The sequence below is a fragment of the Panthera leo genome, chromosome B1 (assembly GCF_018350215.1).
Source record: "Panthera leo isolate Ple1 chromosome B1, P.leo_Ple1_pat1.1, whole genome shotgun sequence".
Lineage (NCBI taxonomy): Eukaryota > Metazoa > Chordata > Mammalia > Carnivora > Felidae > Panthera > Panthera leo.
Genome location: NC_056682.1, coordinates 147,414,709 through 147,437,038, shown reverse-complemented (window position 1 = coordinate 147,437,038; position 22,330 = coordinate 147,414,709). Strand labels below are relative to the sequence as shown.

At 38.2% G+C, this 22,330-nt stretch overlaps 1 protein-coding gene across 1 annotated transcript in view; it reads left to right on the top strand.

The window, feature by feature from the left end:
• The window catches only part of SLC4A4 (solute carrier family 4 member 4), a 350,038-nt gene that overhangs the window by 148,895 nt on the left and 178,813 nt on the right, over positions 1-22,330 (top strand). The window contains exons 5-6 of the mRNA XM_042936217.1: positions 104-264; positions 7,231-7,410. Coding sequence (XP_042792151.1) covers positions 104-264; positions 7,231-7,410 — 341 coding nt within the window. The remainder of the gene's footprint in view (positions 1-103; positions 265-7,230; positions 7,411-22,330) is intronic.

The following is a 22,330-nucleotide window of genomic DNA, read 5'->3' as shown; positions in this document are numbered from 1 at the left end:
TTTTGGAAGTGCTGGTGGGGGTGGAGATGGAGGGGTTGATATAGCTATTTCCAGAGAAGGTTGGAATACTTTTAATTGCTGCTCACTAATCTCATGTTCCTAGGTGGATTAAATTTGAAGAAAAAGTGGAACAGGGTGGGGAAAGATGGAGCAAGCCCCATGTGGCCACATTGTCCCTTCACAGCTTATTTGAGCTGAGGACATGTATGGAGAAGGGATCCATCATGCTTGACAGGGAGGCTTCTTCTCTCCCCCAGTTGGTGGGTAAGTATGTTGTTTAAAGTTTTTATCATCTTTTTAGCTCTACCAACCTGCCCATGGGTGTCCCATTAATGCAGATGAATTCTATAACATTTATTTTCTCTCTTTTTTTATATTATAAAACTAGTAAGGTTTGTTGCAGGTTTGGAAAATATAGGCAGATATTGAGAAGAAAATAAAAAATCATCCATCGTGCCTCCATAGCCATCGTTAGCATTTTGGCATGTTTCTATCCAATTTTTATTTCTCAGCCTTTTATGCTTTTAATTTTTCACATTATTTTTATTGGGATCAAAATGTGTATGTACAGATCTTCATTCACTTCCCTCGCTTATTAGTGGAAGGCTAATATTTAGAATGGAGGCTCCCTGCTCCTATCCTTGGTTATATTGGACTGGAAGTATGGAGACTAGATTTCTAGAACTCTGACCTTAGACATTGCACTGAGCTTCTCTGGGCCTCGGTTTCATCATCCGTAAAATAGGGTTTATGTCCTATGTCAGAAGGAAAATAGTCTAGTTGCTGGGTTGGGACTAATTTTGTAGGTGGAAGTCAAGATCCTTTAACTATATGTAAGAAAGGTTATGGGGGGCAAGCAGCCAGCAGCCGCATGTACTAGCCACATGGGATAGTGACAGGTCCTGTCACATTGGTGCTAAGTATCATTTATACACCCACCAGCAAGTCACTGAACCTCCTGGTGCATTGGTATCTTTTGCAATTAGTGCTGTGTAGTGAATGTTAACTCATCACGTTGAACGCCTTGAGCACACATCACTACATTCCAAACAGTAGTAATTGTTTTCATTTTCTAACAAAAGCCTGGCCTAAACTGCCTTATTACCCTACAGATCTAGGTGTACTGAAGATCATGTTTTTCTCAAAATGAGATACAGGGGCTCTGTTTGTCATTCCCAGGAAAATTCAATAACTAGATGTTCTCTGGACCTATATGGATGACTACACTTTTCCAAGTGGGCTGCAGGGTGCCTCATTTGGGATTATGGGGAAGACAGCATGGATTGTGGCCCCACAGAAAGTGACCAGTATAAAATTGTTGTATATCAGACTCACCACAAAATTTCTTTGAATATCTATAGCCAAAAGGCTTGTCTATGGCATCTCTGATGTTGTTGTTTTTTAGCAAGATAGTAGGAAAGCTATAGCATTTGTATTGGAAGAAAAGGTTATAAGTTGTCAAATGAGGCATATATCTTACTGATGTATATGTATCTGATTCTTCTTCAGAGAGCTTGTTAGCTCCATTTGCAAAGAAGTCCCACACTTTTCATGAACCTGAGACACTTAAGGTACATGTGGAGAAGGAGGAAGTGTAAATATGTCTTCATATGGGGTGGCCAGAATTAATTAGTTCCTGCATTTATTCAGCAGTGGTGCATGAACTTCTACAGTGTGCCAGACACTATTCTAGGCCCTGGAATTACGTTTGCAAATCTCTCACTTTGTACATGAGATAAGTTACAAATCCACATCCACAGAGGTTAGAAAATAATGTAGGAAATAATGCTGTATGTGGAATTTTTCACATACGACCAGGCAAGTGAGGCTGAAAATGGTTATCTGGAGAGATCTTGGATTTTTGTACCCAGGGAACAAGAGCCTGTCTACAAAGACAGAAGCAAACAGAAGGGATGGTTTTCTGGGTGATTTGTTTTGCTGCAAGGGAGATTGTTACTCAAAAAAATATCATGGTTAGCAAAAATCCGTCCAGTTTTTGAGTGAGAACTGCAATTTCTGTGTTTTCAGACTTTAAGAACTAATCTGGAGCAAAGATGTCTGAAATTAGACAAGTTGAAAAAATAAGTCAGAATGCATAAATGCTGGATAAAATGGGAATTAAACTTGTGGCTAGGCAATATATACAGTCTCGGAGGAGAATGTGTGTTATGGTTTAAGGGTCACTAGAAAGTTTCCAGCAAGTAAGAAAGTAAGTCCTACAGTAGAACTTGGGCTTTTCTATAAAACTGTCTTCAGGGTCTTTAGTACTAGAAGGAACCATCCTAAGGAGCTTCTGATCTTTGGCAACTGACTGATCTTTTCCATGCAGTTGGAGACAGAATCCCATATTATATTGGAGCCTTGTTTAGCCACTAGCCAAAGAAAGAGGTTCTGGTATTCACTAGACTTAAGGAAGATTCATTAAGCATTTTATGTTCTCACTTTAGTTTTCCATGACTTATTATCTGTTGTGGACTTTTTCTCTAACCACCATCTCTTTACTTTTAAAAATTGTCATTAAATTGTAAAATTAGGCACCACCATGTCACTTTGAAGTACCATCACTTTTTGGAGCTGATAATACAGAAAAGCAATCCAGAGGCAAATAACATACATTACCAGCAAAAGAAAGGAGGGAGGGAGGAAGGGAAGGAAGGAAGGGAGAAAGGGAAGGAGGGAGGGAGAAGGGGGGGGGAAGAAAAGGATCAAATTTGCAGGGGTGGAGGAAGAGTGTGTTTGAAAGAGTGTCCCTGGCTGAAAAAAAAATATTTAAAAATCCTCAAAGAATCAAAACATTACAGAGGGTTAAACAGCATGAAGAAAAAAGCGCCCTAATTTCGCTTTAAATGACAGAAGATGGCACAGTAACTTGAAGAATTATTGCCATTATGTGGTTATTAAAACATCCTTTTCTAGCAGAAGGTGAAGCTGCTGTTTTGTTCTGCATTGTGCTGATAATTCAGAGTTGTGAATTATGTACAGTTCAGTCTCTAAGATGCATCTCCCCTCCTCCCCTTATCTCCACAAAGGAGGAGTGAAAGAAATAATAGTGGGTGTGATTATATCAAACAAACAATAGCATGATTTTTATCTTTCTTTGCAGTCCACCTGCTCCTTCTTCTCAGTGGCCTGCTTCTGAGAGGCATCCTCCCTCTGCAGGTGCAAAGCTATCACCATGTGACTGTTTAAGCAGGTGTCACTTCTCATACTTACACACAGCATTCAGCCTAGTTCTGATTCTCCTCAGGACCTCTCCTTGTTTTCTTCATGGAGAACCCCTTTGAATGCTAAGAAAAATACTTGCCTTTAAAATAATTAAAGGATAAAACATTACATGGATTATTTTGATAGCTTGATTATTACTATCATCATTATAGTCCTACAATGAAAGAGTGTCATTCACACATGAAGGCAACTGCATGAGGATTTTCCTACCCTCCTAAGTTAAAAAAAATTATAAGCCATTTCAGGTATTGTATTATGATGGGAAATGGATTAGGAAAATGTAGCTCTATCTATTTTTGGAGTTCTCGTTTTTATATTTAAAGGCATTGCTGGGCTGTACGTGTTGGCAGATGTGTTAGTCATGTCGTTCCTTGCTTTTAACACCTTTTAGATTTTCAAAATGGCAATGTATTTTTTATCACAAAAGTAATACATGTTCATTGTGAAATAATCCAGAAAAATAGAACACACAAAAATCAAAATACCACCATTCACAGCAGTTTTTGTACATCTCCGTTTATGCCTATGAAATTTATTTTACTAATAGGATCATACTGTAACACTTTAATCTGCCCTTTTTAACTTAAAAACACGAATTTCTTTCCATGTGATTAAATATATATGTGAACATGATTTTGATGTCTGCAAAATATTTAATCATCTATTATTGGGCATATAAGTTGCCTTCAAATTTTTATTGTAATGAATAAGCGAACATTTTGTTATAGTTGCGTGAAATTGTTTATTTTTTAGTACAGATTTCTAATGGTGAAATATTCAGAGTTTGAATGTATGGAAGGGTTTTGTTTACGTATTTGCTGAGTGGCCTTCAAGAAAGGTTGTACTAGTTATTACCATCACCCTCAGGATGTGGAATATTTCCTGTGGCACCCACTTTTCACATTCATATATACATTTGGCCACTTTGGTAGATTAGTAAAATCTCATAATTGGTTATATTTATAAATTACCTTTGTTAGTCTTGAAGTTTAATGTTTCTTGGACCTTGTATTTCATTTGAAAATGTTTATCAGGGTGCCTGGGTGGCTCAGTCAGTTAAGCATCTGACTCTTAGACTTCAGCTCAGGTCATGATCTCGCCATTGGTGGGTTTGAGCCCCACGTTGGGATCTGCGCTGACAGTGCGGAGCCTGCTTGGGATTTTCTCTCTCTCTCTTTCTCTGCCCCATTCTGCTCATTCTCTCATTCTCTCTGTCTGCTCATTCTCTCTGCTCATTCTCTCTGTCTCTCTCTCAAAATAAATAAATAAAACTAAAAAAAATGTTTATCACTTTTGGCCATTTTTTTTTGTTGTTGTTGTTGCACGAACACCACCATTCTCTTGGTTTGCAGAAGCCCGTGCATATATCAGGTTTTTGTTTGTTTGTTTGTTTGTTTGTTTGTTTGTTGACTGTTGTCTTGGGTCTAGGGCTTTTTTATTTTTATTTTTTGAATTTTTTTAACGTTTTTATTTATTTTTGAGACAGAGAGAGACACAGCATGAATGGGGGAGGGTCAGAGAGAGAGGGAGACACAGAATTTGAAACAGGCTCCAGGCTCTGAGCTGTCAGCACAGAGCCCGACGTGGGGCTCAAACTCACAGACCGCAAGATCATGACCTGAGCCGAAGTCAGACACGTAACCGACTGAGCCACCCAGGCGCTCCTAGGGCTTATTTTTTAAGATGGAGAAAACCACTGTGTGATATGGGGAACGATGTAAAGTGTGAGTCCAGAGAACCTGGTTTCACTTGGGCAGCTGCACCTCTAGTTGGGCTTCTCCTGAGAGCGAGTCACCTCTTTTGCCCCCTCTTTTCCCAAATCTGTGTGACAAGAGGCTGAACTTGGTGTTTCCTGAGTTCTCTTTCAGCTCTGCCATCATCTGTGGTTGGCACGTTCCCTCCCAGTTGGTAGTGGTTGTGGGATTTTGAACACTGAAGGCTTAATTTCAGTGTAGCTGTTAAATGTTACTGCCCCCACTTTCCTTGAAAGGTTTTGTAGTTTGTACTTAAAAAGATCCCTGTAATGTGGGCTGTTTTATGGAAACGTAATGAAGGACATAAGCCACACAGATGTCTTAACCTGTTCTAACTGGTGATTTCCAGGCATTAGTAACAGAGGGCTGGCTGTGCATATGTACGGATAGGTTTGAGATTACAAGGGAAGGCAGGCACAGAGGGAGGCCCTGCCAGGAAGGGTAGATAAGAAACACTTTAATCCACAACTCTGGAATTAGAGTAGGAGTTTGATAACATGTGCCACAAATACGCTGGGGCCGTTTGCTTATTTTTATGGTTCTTCTGTCAAATGGACCTTCTGCAGTGAACAAGACTTAAAGGGAAAGTAGAGGAGTAGCACCTAATTACTTTACTATGGAACAGAAGGTTAACTGTATAATTATAGGATCAGTTCTGAGAGTTTCACTGAGAAGGGTTTGTACAGTTAAAAACACTCAGAGCTAAAGGCCACTCTCAAACCAAAACATTCCTATGGGAGAAACTCTTCCTGCCTTGCCCAAGCTCCCCACCAAGTGGCCCAGTGTTATGTGACATTTATGGCATTTGTATAAGACATGTAATGGAAAATTCAGGAGTCAGCCTCTGCTTGGCTTCTAAGTTGATTATATACTGTGTAAGTTGTCAGTTTCTAGCTATAGGTTGTGAGGTCGTTCTGTGAGTGCTTGCTATTAAGATGGTCCTCTGAGTGGTGCAGTTATGCCCAGGCAGAGCCCCTGGAACATCTGTGACTTCTCTTAACAAAGAGATAGCAGTGCTTAGGAGGCGTTACCCTTCCCGTTCCCATCAATTTTTGGTCAGTCTTTTGCAAGAGAAGAGCTTTTCTTCTCTTCTTCACTTTTCTATACTGAGAGCTTTGCCCAAGCGGAAAATGTTGAAGTGTGCTAGATGCACTCATATACCTGAAAAGGTAAAAGGTAGGCAGGGGATCCATAGTTCTTTCTGGTTCTAGAGAGGGGACAAAAGCAGTACGTGCATACAGTGAGTGAGATAATGTCCTGCCACTGCATATCTTGTGATGTTTTGTCCCGTGCGCTGTTCTGGACAGAGGAAATGTTGGCCTGTGGTGACCAGGCTGCATTTCTGCCATGCTGCTAACGTGCTGACTTGTGAGAAAGAGGATTTCTTCCTTTAGAGTAAATCTTGTCCATTAGCAGAGCTCCCCATGGAGCAGTTTCTATGAAACACAGTTATCTTTTCCAATTAAAGCCATTCTAAAAACAAGAACTAATAGAAATTATAACTTTTTTTGTAGTAAGGTGAAAATTTCATAGAAAATTCTGGGCAGGTTAAATTTTAAAATGATTAGTGGAATATATTGGAAATCCTTTTGTTGGATCCAAAAGAAGAATAAGCCTCCCTTCTTAGAAAAGACGAAGGCAGTTTTGTAGTTTAGTCTTTCTTTCATTGGATTAATTAGTGTTCGCATAACCTGATATGGGGAAGAGTATTGTCTTCCTTTACTTCGTCCTACTTTAAGGAAAATATATCATTACAGAAGGATTTGGGAAAACAGATCTAAAATTCAATAATGTCACTACATTAAATTTTGCATATTCGCAAGTTTTTTTAAATATCACTTGTATTTCTGGCATACTTGCTATGATAGAGAACATGAATTTTCTAATCTTACTCTTTTTTACCTAATTGAAAAAATGTAAATTACTGACTTAGTGTGTTACTCATAGAAGAATGTGATTAATGTGAATTCACTATTAACTGGGATTGAAAAAAGACAAGACGATTCTTTCTCTCCAAACATATAATTCATAGTGGAATATTTATAACTCTCTCATTAATGCTAGAATCTGTGTGTCCTGTATCTTTACCCTTCATATAAAGTGGGAAGTTGGAAATTTGGAAAGTAGTATATTGCTATAAAATTTGAGGATGACATCCATAAAGGTGGAGTAAAAAGTAACTTTGTGGTCTTGTGACTGAGTTTTGCTTTTTGTTTTTGTTTTGCCTTTTTTTTTTTCTTTTTTGTATCAGAGATGATTGTTGACCATCAGATTGAGACAGGCCTATTGAAACCTGACCTTAAGGATAAGGTGACCTATACTTTGCTCCGGAAGCACCGGCATCAAACCAAGAAATCCAACCTTCGATCCCTGGCTGACATTGGGAAGACAGTCTCCAGTGCAAGTAGGATGTTTACCAACCCTGATAATGGTAATGCAGGGCCAAGCATTTGCCTCACTCTTTTACCTCATTCCATCTCTTACCTTTACTTCATCTCGTGTCCTCTGTTGTTTTTACTCTTCACCATATTTCTTCTTTCCTCAAGTTCATATGCCACTGCCATTTCCTAATGACACTTTTATCCAGTTGGGCAGGTTTGCAGTCCTGTTGGAAAGATTTCAGCAGTTACGAAGGCGGAAAATGCCAAGATGCCTTGCTTGCTTCATATATATCTATTCTGATTGACGGAGATGGTTTGGTAATAACGCTATGATGAAACAACTGAATATTTCAGATGAGTCATCAAACTTGTAGATTTTTGAGTATATCAAGGAATATGCTTTAGACTTGGGGGTTTGTCAGAATTAGGATGATAGACTAAGATATGATAAATGCTCTGAATTCTAATATCATACAGTGTTTGCTTGGTATGTGAGATGGCGTCCAGTCTATAAATGATCATTTATCCAAGGCTTAATATTTATTACTTAATGAAGTCAATTATTCAAGGTAGGATATTAACCCCATTATATAGTAATAGGAAAGGCACTGTGTCTTGTTTATACTCTTGCATTTGGCAGACTTTTCTGTAAAATATCTTTTGTATTATTGTCTTTGTTTCAAATACATTTCATGGTTGGGTATAATCTGAGGAGGGAGAAGCTAATTTCAATGAAGTCTGAGAATGAAAGCATGGTGAAAGTGTTGCTAAGCATTGGGCTGGTAAAACCAGCTCTCTGTCATCCCACCCCTGGTCTTTTTTGGTACCAAGAGAAATGAGTAGATAAGGGAGCTTCTAATTCATTGCCCTCATCTGTACGTACAGAATAGTGTAAGATATTTTGCCCTGGAAAAGGTGGACTAAATGAATTGTATAAACTGAATTCTAACTTAGCCACTCCATTTCTGGAAACTGAGTTTTCTGACTTAGTGTTAAATTAAGGGTTGGCTGGAAGAGAGCTCACTATTAGCAAACTTTCTCTGGTGTATTTTTGAGCCATTCCATTATTGTAGTTTCTTAATGAGTGTCTAGTCATTAAATAGAACCAAATGAAAAGGTCAGTTTTATTGAGTGACTTACGCATTAACTGTTACCATAAATTTTTTAAAAAGCAAAACAAATTATAAATAAATAATTCAAAATAAAACTCTTTATAAAAAACATTGACAAGAAGAAGAATCTAATCTAAAATATTCCCACTACAGTTTGATGGTTCTATCATTATCTGGAATATTGGTGCTGACTGGAAATATTTTATTTTTTATGTATGTCTTTGTTTTCTTTTTTTTCTTTTTAATTGCATTTTGAAGAGTTTAATGGCTGGAAATGTTATAGGATGACCAGTTGGTTACAACTGATGTCACAAATACTTTGTTTTAAAAACAACCCCTGTATTCTTTTTTTTTTTTTAGTTTAGTTTTTATTTTGAGAGAGAAAGAGAGAGAGAGAGAGCGAGCAGGTGGGGGAGGGGCAGAGAGAGGGAGACAGAATCCCAAGCAGGCTCCACACTGTCAGCACAGAGCCTGATGTGGGCCTCAAACTCACAAACCGTGAGATCATGTTATAAGCCGAAGTCAGGAGTCAGACGTTTAACTGACTGAGCCACCCAGGAGCCCCAACGCCTATTTTTAAAATTATAGCAACTAAAGTAAAAGTCTGTCTTTAATCTTATTTCTTATTCTTTTCTTCATATGAAATGAAATTCCATGATTTGGAGATCAATTTTTTTTATCCCGAAGCTGGTACTTACTGTAGAGAAGCAAGAAAGTGCGTTGTTTTCAAGTATCACTGTATTTGCAAAGAGAAGCGGAATGCATATAGCAGAGGGAGCGTGGCTTCCACCAGTCTGGGTTGAGCTTCATTTTCATGAAGTGCAATTAGAGTAGAAATTAAGAACAGATGGATCTTGGAGGCCAGTGTTTTGTGCTTCAGGAGAAAATGTTTGGATGTGGAATACAGCTAATGAGTTGATACCATCCATCATTCAGTTCTTTTATCCTATCAGTAGATCTTTATACTTCAGAGCTAAGTTGAAATTGCCTTTGTCATTCACCTTTCACTTGTGAAATGTTACATATGCCGAGCAGAAAGCAAATAGGGAGAGCAGTCAGCTCTTCCTTCCCAGCTCTTCAGCTGATCAGTTTACACCCTGAAGCATGGAATAAGATTAGGCCTTTTTAAACATGTTTTTATTGGCCTTTGTGTTACCTAACTCCTTTTAAATATCCAGAGGCAAGATTTGACTTAGAGAGATTCTACAGTAATGACTTTCATGTACCTCTAAAATACGTTATTATAAATTATCAGATGGCAAATTTTTGGTTTTCTTTTTTTTCAAGTTTATTTATTTTCAGAGGGAGGGAGGGACGGGGAGAGAGAGATAGAGAGAGAAAGAGAAAGAGCACAAGCAGGGGAGGAGCAGAGAGAGAGAGACAGACAGAGACAGAGAATCCCAGGCAGGCCCTGTGCTGGTCAGCTCTGAGCCTGAGGCGGGGCTCGAACTCAGTCACTGTGAGATCATGACCTGAGCTGAAATCAATAGTTGGACCCTTAACTGACTGAGCCACCCAGGTACCCGATAAATTTTCGGTTTTCTAGAGGCACTTATTCTTCTTGCAAGTTTACACAATTACCTTTATATGTTCGGGTTTAATTACTTAACATCTTTAACTATGAAATATCTCAGAATACATTTCTAAAACAAAGAATTATAAAGTTGTTGCTACTATTTTAATAAATGAGAATCTTGTATCTAGTGTTGGACCTAGTTCTAACACTGAAAAACCTAGATAAACTTCAGTCACTTTACTGTTATAGGCTAGAAAATAGACATTGCTTTCTTTAGTTATGATGGCAATAGAGTAGTTAATAGCTGCAATGTATACTTTAGAATTGGGATTTTTTTTTTTTTTTTTTTTTTTTTCCCCAGTGGTGTGATGGAGCTGCTTCTATCTATTCACAAGAGCCAGTCAGGAATTTTGCAAGCCAGTTGTTAAGCACAGATAGTATTAAATATCAAATTATGTATGTATACAATTAAATAATGATATTAAAAACAAAGGTAATAAATATTCATTCAGATTCACTATTTCCTATTTATTTTATTGCATGCTACTAGAGTTTATACACTTCAGGTTATTACCATCTATTGTGTATATATAAACATACATAAAATGGTGTGCTGTCATTTCTTCCCAACTCTTTGTTCATAGGCTTCGTTTTGGTCACTTGCAGTAAGTCATTGTGGTAGTATTTACACCAAAGAATTCAGAAAATTCAAATCAGGGCTTGATTTATGTTTTGTCACTTGTCTATAGACTTTAAAAAGTGATGGAGAAAATGCTAATAATGCCGATTAAATGTGTCTAGTGTCTGTAGCCATTGTCTAGTAAGCTTGAGCTCTTAACAAAGGATCATAGACTGGGTGGCTTGAACAACAAGCATTTATTTCTCACAGTTCTGGAGGCTGGGAAGTCCAAGATCAAGGTGCCATAGATTGGGTTTTCGGTGAAGGCCCTCTTCATTGCTTGTAGATGGTTGTCTTTTCATTGTATCTTCACATGGCAGAGAGAGATCCATCATCTTTCTCCTGTCTCTTTTCATAAGGGCACTAATCCCATTCAGGAACGCTCTGCCCTCATAACCTAATTTTCTCCCAAGGGCCCTACCTCCTATCACATTGGGTAGGAGGGTTAGGATTTCAACATATGAATATTGTGACGATACAAATATTCAGTTCATAACAGCTTTTAAAATGTGAGGGGCATAAGGAATCAAGTATATGTTCTGCTGGCACTCAAAAACTATTATCCAGTTTAGCACTTTGTCTTCATTGTTTCACTTTTATCCTACCTGTTAACGTATATGATAATGGATATTCAACAAGGATGTTGCAACTATGTTTGGTCAGAATCAACTGACTATATGCAATTCACAACAGAGTATCCTATATTTTATTATTACTTGTATGTGTGCTGCCTGTCCTTTATATCAGTAAAATTTATTACACACACACACACACACACACGCACACACTTTCCCCTGGAGAACTGGTTTTTGCAAACATTTAGCATCATACTCACTTAACAGCCTACCACTGTCTCTCTATAGCTAAAGATTAGCTCGTTGTTCAGGGTCCCAATGTAGCTGGGTTCAAGGTGATTTAATGTTTTTTAAAAGAAATGAAAAACATTTGTATTTGTAATAAATCAGGAAAGAATCAGGCTAGCTTTCAAGATGTTAATTGCGAAATTACCACTTGTCTGAGACATCTGTGAATTCTGATGGACACATCTGCCAGGTACTAAATTTTAGGCAAGTGCTATAATTTCCCAATATATTAATTGAAGTATTTTTATGGAGTTAGCATTAGGTTTGCCCCCTCTTGCTTACTATCATTTTACCTTGAACCATATGAAATTGCCATTTTGTGGGTAAAGTTGACTGTCAGCACTTTCGTATAGTTCTACTTAATAATTTGGTTTGGGATACTTAGATAATCTGTATTATTATAGTATATACTATGAAAGAACATTTAAGCCTAGGAACATTCCTTGGCAGTATTTAAAAATCTAATAAGTGTTTGCTTTTTATTAGAAAGTGAAAGTAAAGTTTGTACTTAATTGGTATGTATGCAAATTCTTTAGTAAGATGTTTATGACAAGGTTACCTGATACCTGTTGTAAAGAATCATGGTTTGTTAGGATGGTCTGATTTTTAAAAACTATTAATTTTAAAATATTTTTTATTTAAATATATTTTAAATATTCCATTTAAATGGATCCTTATGATATGTATTGTCTAAGGTTATAAAAGATGAATGAGACCTGATTTAAGGACAAAAACCAACTGGGAACCTTAATTTGAATAGTCAGCTTTCACTAACTACCTTTGTGGAAATTGGGGCAATGCCATCATCAGTTTGTCCCTGTTTTTTTTCCCTTGGCTTCTTCATTTTTTTTTTTTTTTTACCCCTCGACTGTCATAGAAATCTGTTCTTTACCCTCCACTGTCTGGGCGTACACATGCCCTTTACTAAAGTGACTTTGGTTATCCAGTTACACCTAAACTATGAATTTCATTTTTTCCTAATTCAATTTCATGACCCCATTTTTCTTTAGTTTTTTTTTTTTTCAGTAAAAAGTTAGAAAGGTAATTTAGTAGTTTCCATGTTTGTAAAACAGTATAGATAATGAAAATTAAATGAGATAATATATGTAAAATGTTTAAAATGGTGACTGGCAGGCACATGGTAATCAAAAAGATCACTCTACCAAAAGCACAATTAAGGAAGAAAAATCTCATACTGAGTAAGAGTGGTTTCTGGAATGATATTTGCTCTGTAGCTTATTATTTGGGAAGAGACTCATGGAAATAGTGCTGATTTATTTTCTCTGCCCTTTGGTATTGGTAGCTAATACCAAATGGAGTATGAGAGAGGAGGAAGCCCTTTCTCATCATATAGTTCCTTAGGAAGAGTCTTTCTCCCTCATTCATTTTACTCTTTCTAACAGAGAAACCCTAAACCGCACTGAGAATCTAAGACTTAATAAAGCTGCTCCAGCAGGTAGGTGATGAGTTGGAAAAGGTGGCTGCTCCAGAGCCAGCTCTAGGGACCCAGGGCTTGCTCCTGATTGAGCCTCTGGGTTTTATCATCAGTTTGCAACCCACCTTTTTTTTCCTGTCAAACATGAGAACTGTGATCTACTCGCTCCCACTACTTGTTACCATCACTTCTTTTCTCCCTGGATTCCTCTTTTCATTGTTCCTTTCCAGGCTAGATGCTGCTTCCTCACTAGCTCTCACACTGCTTCTTCTGACCTAAGTACATATCACCATTAGCTATTTTCAAAAGTGTTTGCTAGGGCTGTTACCTACAGTAACATAGACCTTGGTTAGCAACACAGAACAAACCATGGAAAGAAGTCAGTTTTTTTGTTGATGGTAACTCTAGGTCCCATTGAAATGTAAGCGGGATTAGCTAGACTCTCCTTGCTTTGGATCTGATTTGAGATTAGGCATTTTCAAGCTATTTGGTTTGGATGTCAGATCAAGCTGCCTAGATACTGGCACGATGTAGATCTGGCTGGGACCACTGCCAGGTTTGGCAGCTTTCTCAGTCCCTTTAGAAATTCTTAGCTTTTTTGTCTGAGTTTTGGATTGCAGTTTATCCCAATTGTTTCTGGCTGGGTTGTTCTACTGGGGAGCTCCCCTCTCCCTGTACCCTTGAATTCAGACCTGGTCCCTGACTCAGTGGGTAAGGGCCAGCATTTTCCTAACTTCCCACAGAGATGCTGTTCCTCTGAAGCAGGCCATCTTGTTTTCCCAGTTCTGAGATGGGTCAATCAACAATTTGTTTCTCAGGCTCACATTGCTTTAACATGAGTGTCATCTTCCCAGGTGCTTTTCTGCATACAATCAGCTCTCTCCAAAATCCAACAGCACATATCCATCTGTTTTGTTCAGGACTCTAATTCTGCGTTCATTTGCACAGCACAGATGAATGTCCTGGCCAGAACCCAGTGAATGATCAAGCTCTTCTCAGCCTTCGATTAAATGAACGAATCCATGGAAAGTTTCTAGAAAAGTGCCTTAATATTCCTTAATAACAGTAACTTAATAACACTAATTTCTAATTCATCTATCAGATACCATTCTTATTTCCTTTCTCTTCCCTAGGCAGGTGTCTGATCTTCCAGATTTGTAATGCTCAGATCTTTAAATAAACAACACATTTTCTCCCAACTCTTCTCCTCCCAGTATTTGGTAGTCTGTTCTGCTCTTTATGGCAATGAGGGTCAGACTTAAGAGATAGAACACAAATGAGTTTTTTTAGTTTTAGATTTGAAGGCCCACTTTATAATCTTCTTGGAGACATGGTACCATCTTTTCTAAAGGCTTCATTCTAGTCCTGGACTCACACTTAGTGGCAGTGTGATTTTGAGCAATTCACATAATATCCCTGAGCCTCATTTTTTTTTTATATCTGTAAATAAAGGTAGTAATGTTTTATTCTATTTATACAACCAGGAGTAGATGAGATATTTTTGGGAGACATATTTTAAGAAGCATAATGTGAGATATTACTGTAAGGAACAGCTATTCAGAAATATTTAAAGGGGCAAATTTAATGCCTTTCACATTTAAAATCAAGGACAGAGACTCAATTCACCACCATTATTTTGTATTCTGTTATTTTTTGTGCGTCTCAATTTTGTGTTTCTACCACTACATAAATGAAAAATTCTTGGGAGTTTTATTTTTAAAACAGTGCTAATTTCATTATCAACTTTAGAGATGCCAAATAATACATAATGAAGTGTCACTTGTGGGCTTTATATTTTCAGTTAGGAAATAAAGATTGATCAATATGTCTGAGCAATGATAATAATATATGTATGAATAATAAATAATATATGTATAGCAGGATGTTACCATGAAATAAACAAATTTTATATTTTATTAATTGCCAGTCTATGTTACACAGCCTGGGTCTCTGATGGAGTAAAGAAATGGAATGATTCTCTTTGTCATATCCTACCCCATATGGGAGAGTGATGTACTTAAAGGGCCCTTAACCTGTTTGCTGCTGCCACCCCTGGGTAATTATCTTCCCAGAGATCCTTGATAGGGACACCTTTGTGAAGTCTTGTTTTCCCCAGCCCCATCTTGCTATAAGAGCAGTTAGGAGAGTAGGTGGGCCTACTACTCTCTGGGACTACGTTCTGGGACTACGTTCTGGTCTCTACAAAAGACAAAGAGAAAAGGAGAGGAAAGGACAGGAAAATGTGAAAAAGGAGGGAAGGCAAAGAGGAGATGTGAACACAATGGACTCTTTATCTTATCTTCCCAAAAGGAAAAAAGGGGGAATAAAATGAATGTCTTCCAAAAATGATTAAGCACGCCTCATCTACTCAAGGCTAGTTTCAGTACAAATAACAAAGGGCAAAAAGGAGATCTTTTCACGTTTATCAACCTGATTTCTTAAAAATCACCTTTTGCATTTAAAGTTGAATTAAATTAGGCCACAGTTTCTGTCTTTGGTGTTTTCCAACACCCCTGAGGATGCTGAGCAAAGGAAACATTCCATCAATGACATTAGTAGCAGTAGCAACAACAATAAATCTCCTATTACTTGAGCATTTATTATACACGGGGCATTGTTCTCCATGATGTTTCTAATGTATATATCATTATCTCCATTTGCATATGAAAAGCCTGAGCTCAGAAATAAAATAATTTTCCCAAGCATAAAAAGATGGACAACCTAGTGTGCTTAATAACAATATGCTAATTAAACTACAAAGGATAATGAGCTTCCTCAACAACAGTTTATTTCCCACACCAGGTCTTTTACTTTGTGTAATCATGTGATGTTGAAGGGATCTGGAAGTCAATTTATATCTAGGCAGGGGTACACTCCAAACATGGCAGTTGGATGTCTTTTTTAGCTTTCCAAAAGGAGATTTCTAGGCAACATGTTTCATGTGTTTACAGGTGAAATGTGGCCAATACTCTTGGGTTAAACTTTCTGGGTAAATAGTTGTGGAATGCATAGTACATGCTCAATGACAATTTTTTAAAAAAGTTCTATTCAGGGGCTCCTGGGTGCCTCAGTTGGTTAAGCATCCAGCTCTTGGTTTCAGCTCGGGTCATGGTCTCTCGGTTCATGGGTTCAAGCCTGGAGTTGGGCTCTGTGCTGACAGTGTGGAGCCTGCTTGCAATTCTCTCTCTCTCTCTGTCTCTGTCTCTCTCTCAAAATAAATAAATACTAAAAAGAAAGTTTTTATTCAAATCCCAGTTAACATAAGGTGTACCATTAGTTTCAGGATGCCTACTTGAACAAACAACACTGCGATCCTAAAAGAGTCCTAAAAGTTTAACATGAGTGAAATTTATGCCCTTCTTAATAGGATTGTTCAAAATACATTTTGCTGGAGAGGTTGTTTTGGGTTTATTTGCATGATTCAAGTAGGCACACCCTTCCTTGAACAGATTAGGATTGATGGTTTTGGACAAGCTGATCTCAAGGGTAACATGAATCATTAAAAAAGCTCCTCACAACACCTTTTTCTGCGGTCTAGATACAGGAAACCACCACTTTGAAATCTTTGGAGCTGTAGATCTTTAGATCTCTCTCATCAAGTCACAATAATACAAACTAATTTCTATCTTGTTTATGCCTGGAGCCAGGCAAAAATGATTTAGAAGAGAATGTGTATGATAATCGCAAAGCTGAGTTGTTTATTTTGCAGCTTAAGTGTAGAAGAGGTACAATGAAAGCATTATCTAGGAAAGGTGTACATAATATGTCATTATCATAGTAAAATTATAGAAAGTTCGGCTCCAGCTTTGGGAACAACTTTTCAAAATCATATCTTTGAAGTAAATTTGTGAAGAGAGAAAAAAAGCAACATGAAAAGGTTACAGAGTTTGTATCTCTTCCTGCACAGAAGTACATAGAGGGTCCAACAAATCAAAATGTTGGAATATGCCAACATAAGTAATGGGTGCTGTGAACCTCCCACTTTTCATGCGAGTAAGCAGCCAGATGGCTCCAATCAGCTTTGCTAAAACACAGGTGCCAAGCCTCTACGGGCAGTTTCATTTTTCATGCCTGTCTTTGGAGCCAGGTTCTTGGCTGGTGTGTGCCAGGCTCCGTTCCGCTGTCCCCTTGATGGTGCTGCTCAGCATCAGTAGAGGCTGTATATGCAGAAAGGAGTTTCCAGCTTTAGCTCCCCACAAATAATACACTAACATCTTGGGAGGGGTCGGGGGGGAGAGAAGCTGTTGGGGAAAGTCATGTTATCAGCACCTGAGTTTCAGAGCAGCTGCTGACCTCTTGTATTCACGTTAGGGGCAGGCCATGGTATCAGTGATAAAATTTGGGTAGCTTCACACTGCTCAGAAGCTAAAGAATGTGAACGCTTTTTTGAGTTTACTTTACATTCCTGACCTCTGTCAATGCTCACTGACCTGGAATTTCAGTCGATCTTTGCTAAGGCCTAGATAGATGGCTGTAGTGGTCCCATATCTCGCACTTCTTTCAGCTAAATTGGCTGGAATATGGGCCCTTTAAGCAGATCACTTGATTGTCAAAGGAAATAGGTGGTCAAGCCTGGTCAGTCTGATAATATATGTTTCTAATTGCCTCCTTCTTGACAAAAGCAATTTTGGAATAATCTCAACTGATTCATTTTCCTTTCTTCATTTTTCTTAGTGCAATAAAAACTTGCAAAGAAGTTCAGTTATGGGAAACAATTAAAAATTCAGATTGCAAAGAGGAGACATCAGATTTGCCTCAAACAGGTGCTGGCACAGATGGCCTGCTCACAAGTCCTGGCTTTATTTACAGCTTTTAAACACAGACAGATAAATTGACAAAAATGTTTCTAGATTTTATAATGTACTGGATGCCCAAATTTGGCCATAAACTTGCATTAATTTGTAAATGATTCCATTCAAAACTTGACCTCCCAAGTCACCAGTAGCCTTAAAAAGACCATTTGTCTGCCCTGTAATTTGCACACTTGTGTGAATAGATTATCTGATCTTTGTTTTTGATTGGATATGTTTTATTGCCTTGATTATTTAATGACTCTCTCTGATATTAAAAGTCTCTCAAGTCAAATTGTATGTAGTCTGATGGTTAGGTATTTCCTGCCTCATTGTTCCTTGAAGGACAGTTATGCTCCCTATTTCTTACTAGCCTTGGAGTGAGGTATTTGATAAGAATAGCAAAATAGATGACATGAAGCCCAAATGAAATTATCTTCAGGCAGAAGTTTGTGGTGCTTTCCAGCTGATGAAAAATATCTAGAGAAACCATACTATGCATTTAGCTTGCATCATTAATCTGTCTTTGATTTGGTCTAAGATTTGGCATGAGTGCACCGAGTATTAAAATTATAGTAAAATAAGTATTAAAGGGACCAGAAACTGAGGGGCAACATGCATTTCTGAATTGGTTTATATTAAGGTGTTGATTCATCGACGTCCCAGTCTCATGTTTCTGAAGAACTGAAAAGCAGAGGCAAAGGAAATTGAAAACCAGTTCTGTGTTCATCAAGGAAAATATCTCAAAAGTGAAAATATGGAATGTTGCTTTCTGCATTTCTGTACAAGATCCATAGGAGGGTCTGTAGGGTAGATCATAAGAAAGCTCCTTACTAATATAACTCCCTGCCTCCCACCCCCCCCGCCGTGCTTTACAAAACTACGTGTAACTTCCCTCTGTTTGTGCTTACGTGGTGCAAAATTATTACCTGTCTTGATCTTACATCTTCAGATTACTGTTCATGATGTAAATCTTTCTTCTGGACACAATCCCTGTTTTGTGTATTTGGACTGCAGGGCGGATCATTCGCTGGTACTTGGGGAACGATAATGATGGAATGTATTTTTTTAGGCTTTTTCATTGTGTGTGGGGATTTGCTCCATCGAAGGGTCATGGGAGGGGGTGTGTGTGTCAATGTAACTTGTCATTGTTCTTCTTTAACCCGCTTGTGTGATTTGCTTTAGTATTTTTTCTTCTTAATTAATGCTTCCATCCTCATCCTTGCTGTGGCTGCTCATGTGTCCTCCTCCTCCTCCTGTCTTCTGCTTCTGACACTAAAGCCCGCAGCCCGCTTGAGAACTCAGTGCCCTGCCTAGCAACCCGCACCCTGGACGATGACCCCCGAGTGCGGCGCACTCCCAGCGTGGGATGGCTAAGTAAGTCAATGCCTGGGGAAAGGGCAAGGATGGTGGTGATGGTGGGGAGCGGGAGGGCACAAAGGCTGGGCTCATGATTGCTGAGTGGAGGGTATCCTCAAGACTGTCTGAAGGGAGAAGCCTCACAGATTTCCTACGATCACTGATTAATGCCTTCTACTACTGGAGCTTATACTAGTAATGTATTTTGTGGGTGCTCTGCCATCCTGCTTTCAAGCTGAGTACCTTATAAGGTAGTGGAAGGAGTTGCAGACTCAGGGGTTAGGTCTGGCACTGGTAGCACTTCCTCAGTGGGGTCATAATGCTGACCTTCTTCCTGCAGAGGATTGTGAGGAAGATCACATGAGATGAGGTATCTTACTGAAAGCATTCAAGCGATGGGTGAGAGGGAGAACTTGCTAGGTTAATGGTCTAAGATAAAAAAAATCCAAATACTCCTTTTATGTGTAAGAAAGGCAGTAGGTGCCATGGAAATAAGATAAAATCTTCATTCTTTAAAATAAAGAGCTTGTGAAAGAGACAGGATTTATTATACCTAAAACCAAATGAGAGAAGAACATGCACAGAAAACTACATGGACTTTTTCCAAATTTGATTACATGTGATACAAATTTCTTTCAGTTTTCAGGAAGCCCATCCTTGGTGACAGCATTAGGCTTTTTAACTGTTTATTATCACCTTTCTTATCATAAGCTTATTGATTTATGCTTTTTACTAATTTAGCATGAGAAAATTTCACTTTTCTGGGAAGATGTCTTTCTCATATGGCTTAATAGGGGAGGTTTTAGTTTACTCTAAAATAGTGTTTGTTGCACTTCATTCTTCCAGGGCTTTTCTTGAAGTAAATCTGGTGTTTTGGGAAACTATATTCATAATTTCTTTGTCCCATAGAGATACAAATGCAGGCAGGCACCGTGCTAGGCAGGGGTACTTAGAGATGAGTAAGAGAGTCCCTGTCCTCAGGGGACTGCCCTTCTAACGAATGAGGCAGGACACAAAGGATAAAACTGTACAAAATGCTAAGTGAAATGACTAAAAATCACATACACACACTTAAGGCTATGGGACCATCTGCTTGGCCTGGGAGTTGTGATGGTGCAAGAGGCTTTGGGAAGAGATGATTTTAGGGTTAAATCTTATAGGAAAAGTAGGAGTTTGGTGATGGCAACATAGGGCAAAAGGACCTTTACTGAACTCCTAACTTTGTAATGATTTCTGCTACATAGTGTGTCTAAGAAGCTTGAATAATTTTTTCTTGAATAATAATACAAGTTGCAAACATTAATTTATCACTTTTCAGTAACAAACCCTGAGCTAAGTACTTTATGTGATGCCATGTAATTTTCTGAACAATCCTGGTACGTGCCTATTGTTATTGTCCACATTTTACAGATGAAGACATGTGGCTTAGGGAGGTTAAGTAACTTTCCCAAATCACACAGATCATAAGTGTCTAGGGGAGGTTTTGAACCTCCTTGTATGGTAGTTTCGTGAGTAACACCTTATTGAAGCTAAAGTATAAGAAATTCACTTGGCTATATTGCCAAAAAGATACACTGACCCCACCATAATGCTCTAACACTCATATGATTTTCTCTGCAAGTATCATGCATTCCTTCTAATAAATTATTATTATTTTTAGTGATGCCTCTTGGGGAAAAAATAAATTCAGGTATAGAGTGTAGTCATTGGGGTTTGGAGTCAGGCAGGATTGAGTTTGAAGACTTGCTGGCTTCCTGACTTTGGGCAAGTTACTTTTCTACTGTAAATTTGGGTTTCTTAACTGTAAAGTTGAGTTAATTTTACCAACATAGGATTATTGTGAGAATTAAATTAGAAATATGCAAAGTATTTATCATATTTCACAACACTCAATAAATCCAGCATTACTGTTATTAACAAAGTACTTATAAGAATTGCTTAAGATATTGTAGCTATTTCTATCCTCTGAAAGTTTTATTTATTCCATGTCTGGCATCTAGACATTGAAATACTTTTCATGGATACAGCATCAAGGAAATTGACCAAAATGCTCAGTTTGTCAATGATATGGAAATATGTCAAGTATTTGGAAATCAACATCAGACCACATCCTGGGCCAATCCTTCTAAGAAAACACATTTTAGTAATGAGAGAGGATTCTTCATCTTTAAGTTTTATTTATTTTGAAAGGGGTTGGGGGGAGAGAGAGAGAGAGAACATGAGAAGGAGAGGGGCAGAAGGAGAGAGAGAGAGAGAGAGAGAGAGAGAGAGAGAGATTGAGAATCCTAAGTAGGCTCCACAGTGTCAGCATGAAGCTTAACGCAGGGCTTGAACTTATGAACGATGAGATCATGACCTAAGCCAAAATCAAGAGTTGGCTGCTTAACTCACTGAGCCATCCAGGCGCCCCAAGAGAGGATTCTTATTTTTGTCTATTTATATGATATATTCTCTTCTTAAATGAACAACTGAAATGTGTAATCTTAATCACCCTCCCCAGGGCTCTCTATTACCTACCACATCAATTCAGTAAATTTAATATACATATATTGATGGTCCACAACTTATGATGGTTCAGCTTACCAGTTTTCTATTTTATGATGGTGTGAAAGCAATACAAATTCACTAGAAACTATACTTTGAATTTTGAATTTAGATTTTTTTTCTGGGCTGGTGATGTGGCACGATACTCTTTCATGATGCGGGGCAGTGGCAATGAGCCACAGCCCCTTTCAGCCACATAATCATGAGGTAAACAACCAACACACTTACAACCATTCTGTACCTATACAGCCATCCTGTTTTTTACCTGTAGTACATTGTGCAATTAATTGTATGATATTCAACATTTTATTGAGAATAGGCTTTGTTTTATTTATTTTTATTTAAAAAAATTTTTTTAACGTTTATTTATTTTTGAGACAGAGAGAGACAGAGCATGAACAGGGGAGGGTCAGAGAGAGAGGGAGACACAGAATCTGAAACAGGCCCCAGGCTCTGAGCTGTCAGCACAGAGCCCGGCGCAGGGCTCGAACTCACAGACTGTGAGATCATGACCCAAGCTGAAGTCGGACGCTCAACCGACTGAGCCACCCAGGCGCCCCAGGAATAGGCTTTGTTTTAGATGACTTTGTCAAACTGTAGGCTAGTGTAAGTATTCTAAGCGCATTTAAGGTAGGCTAAGTGCGATGTTCAATAGTTTAGGTGTATTAAATG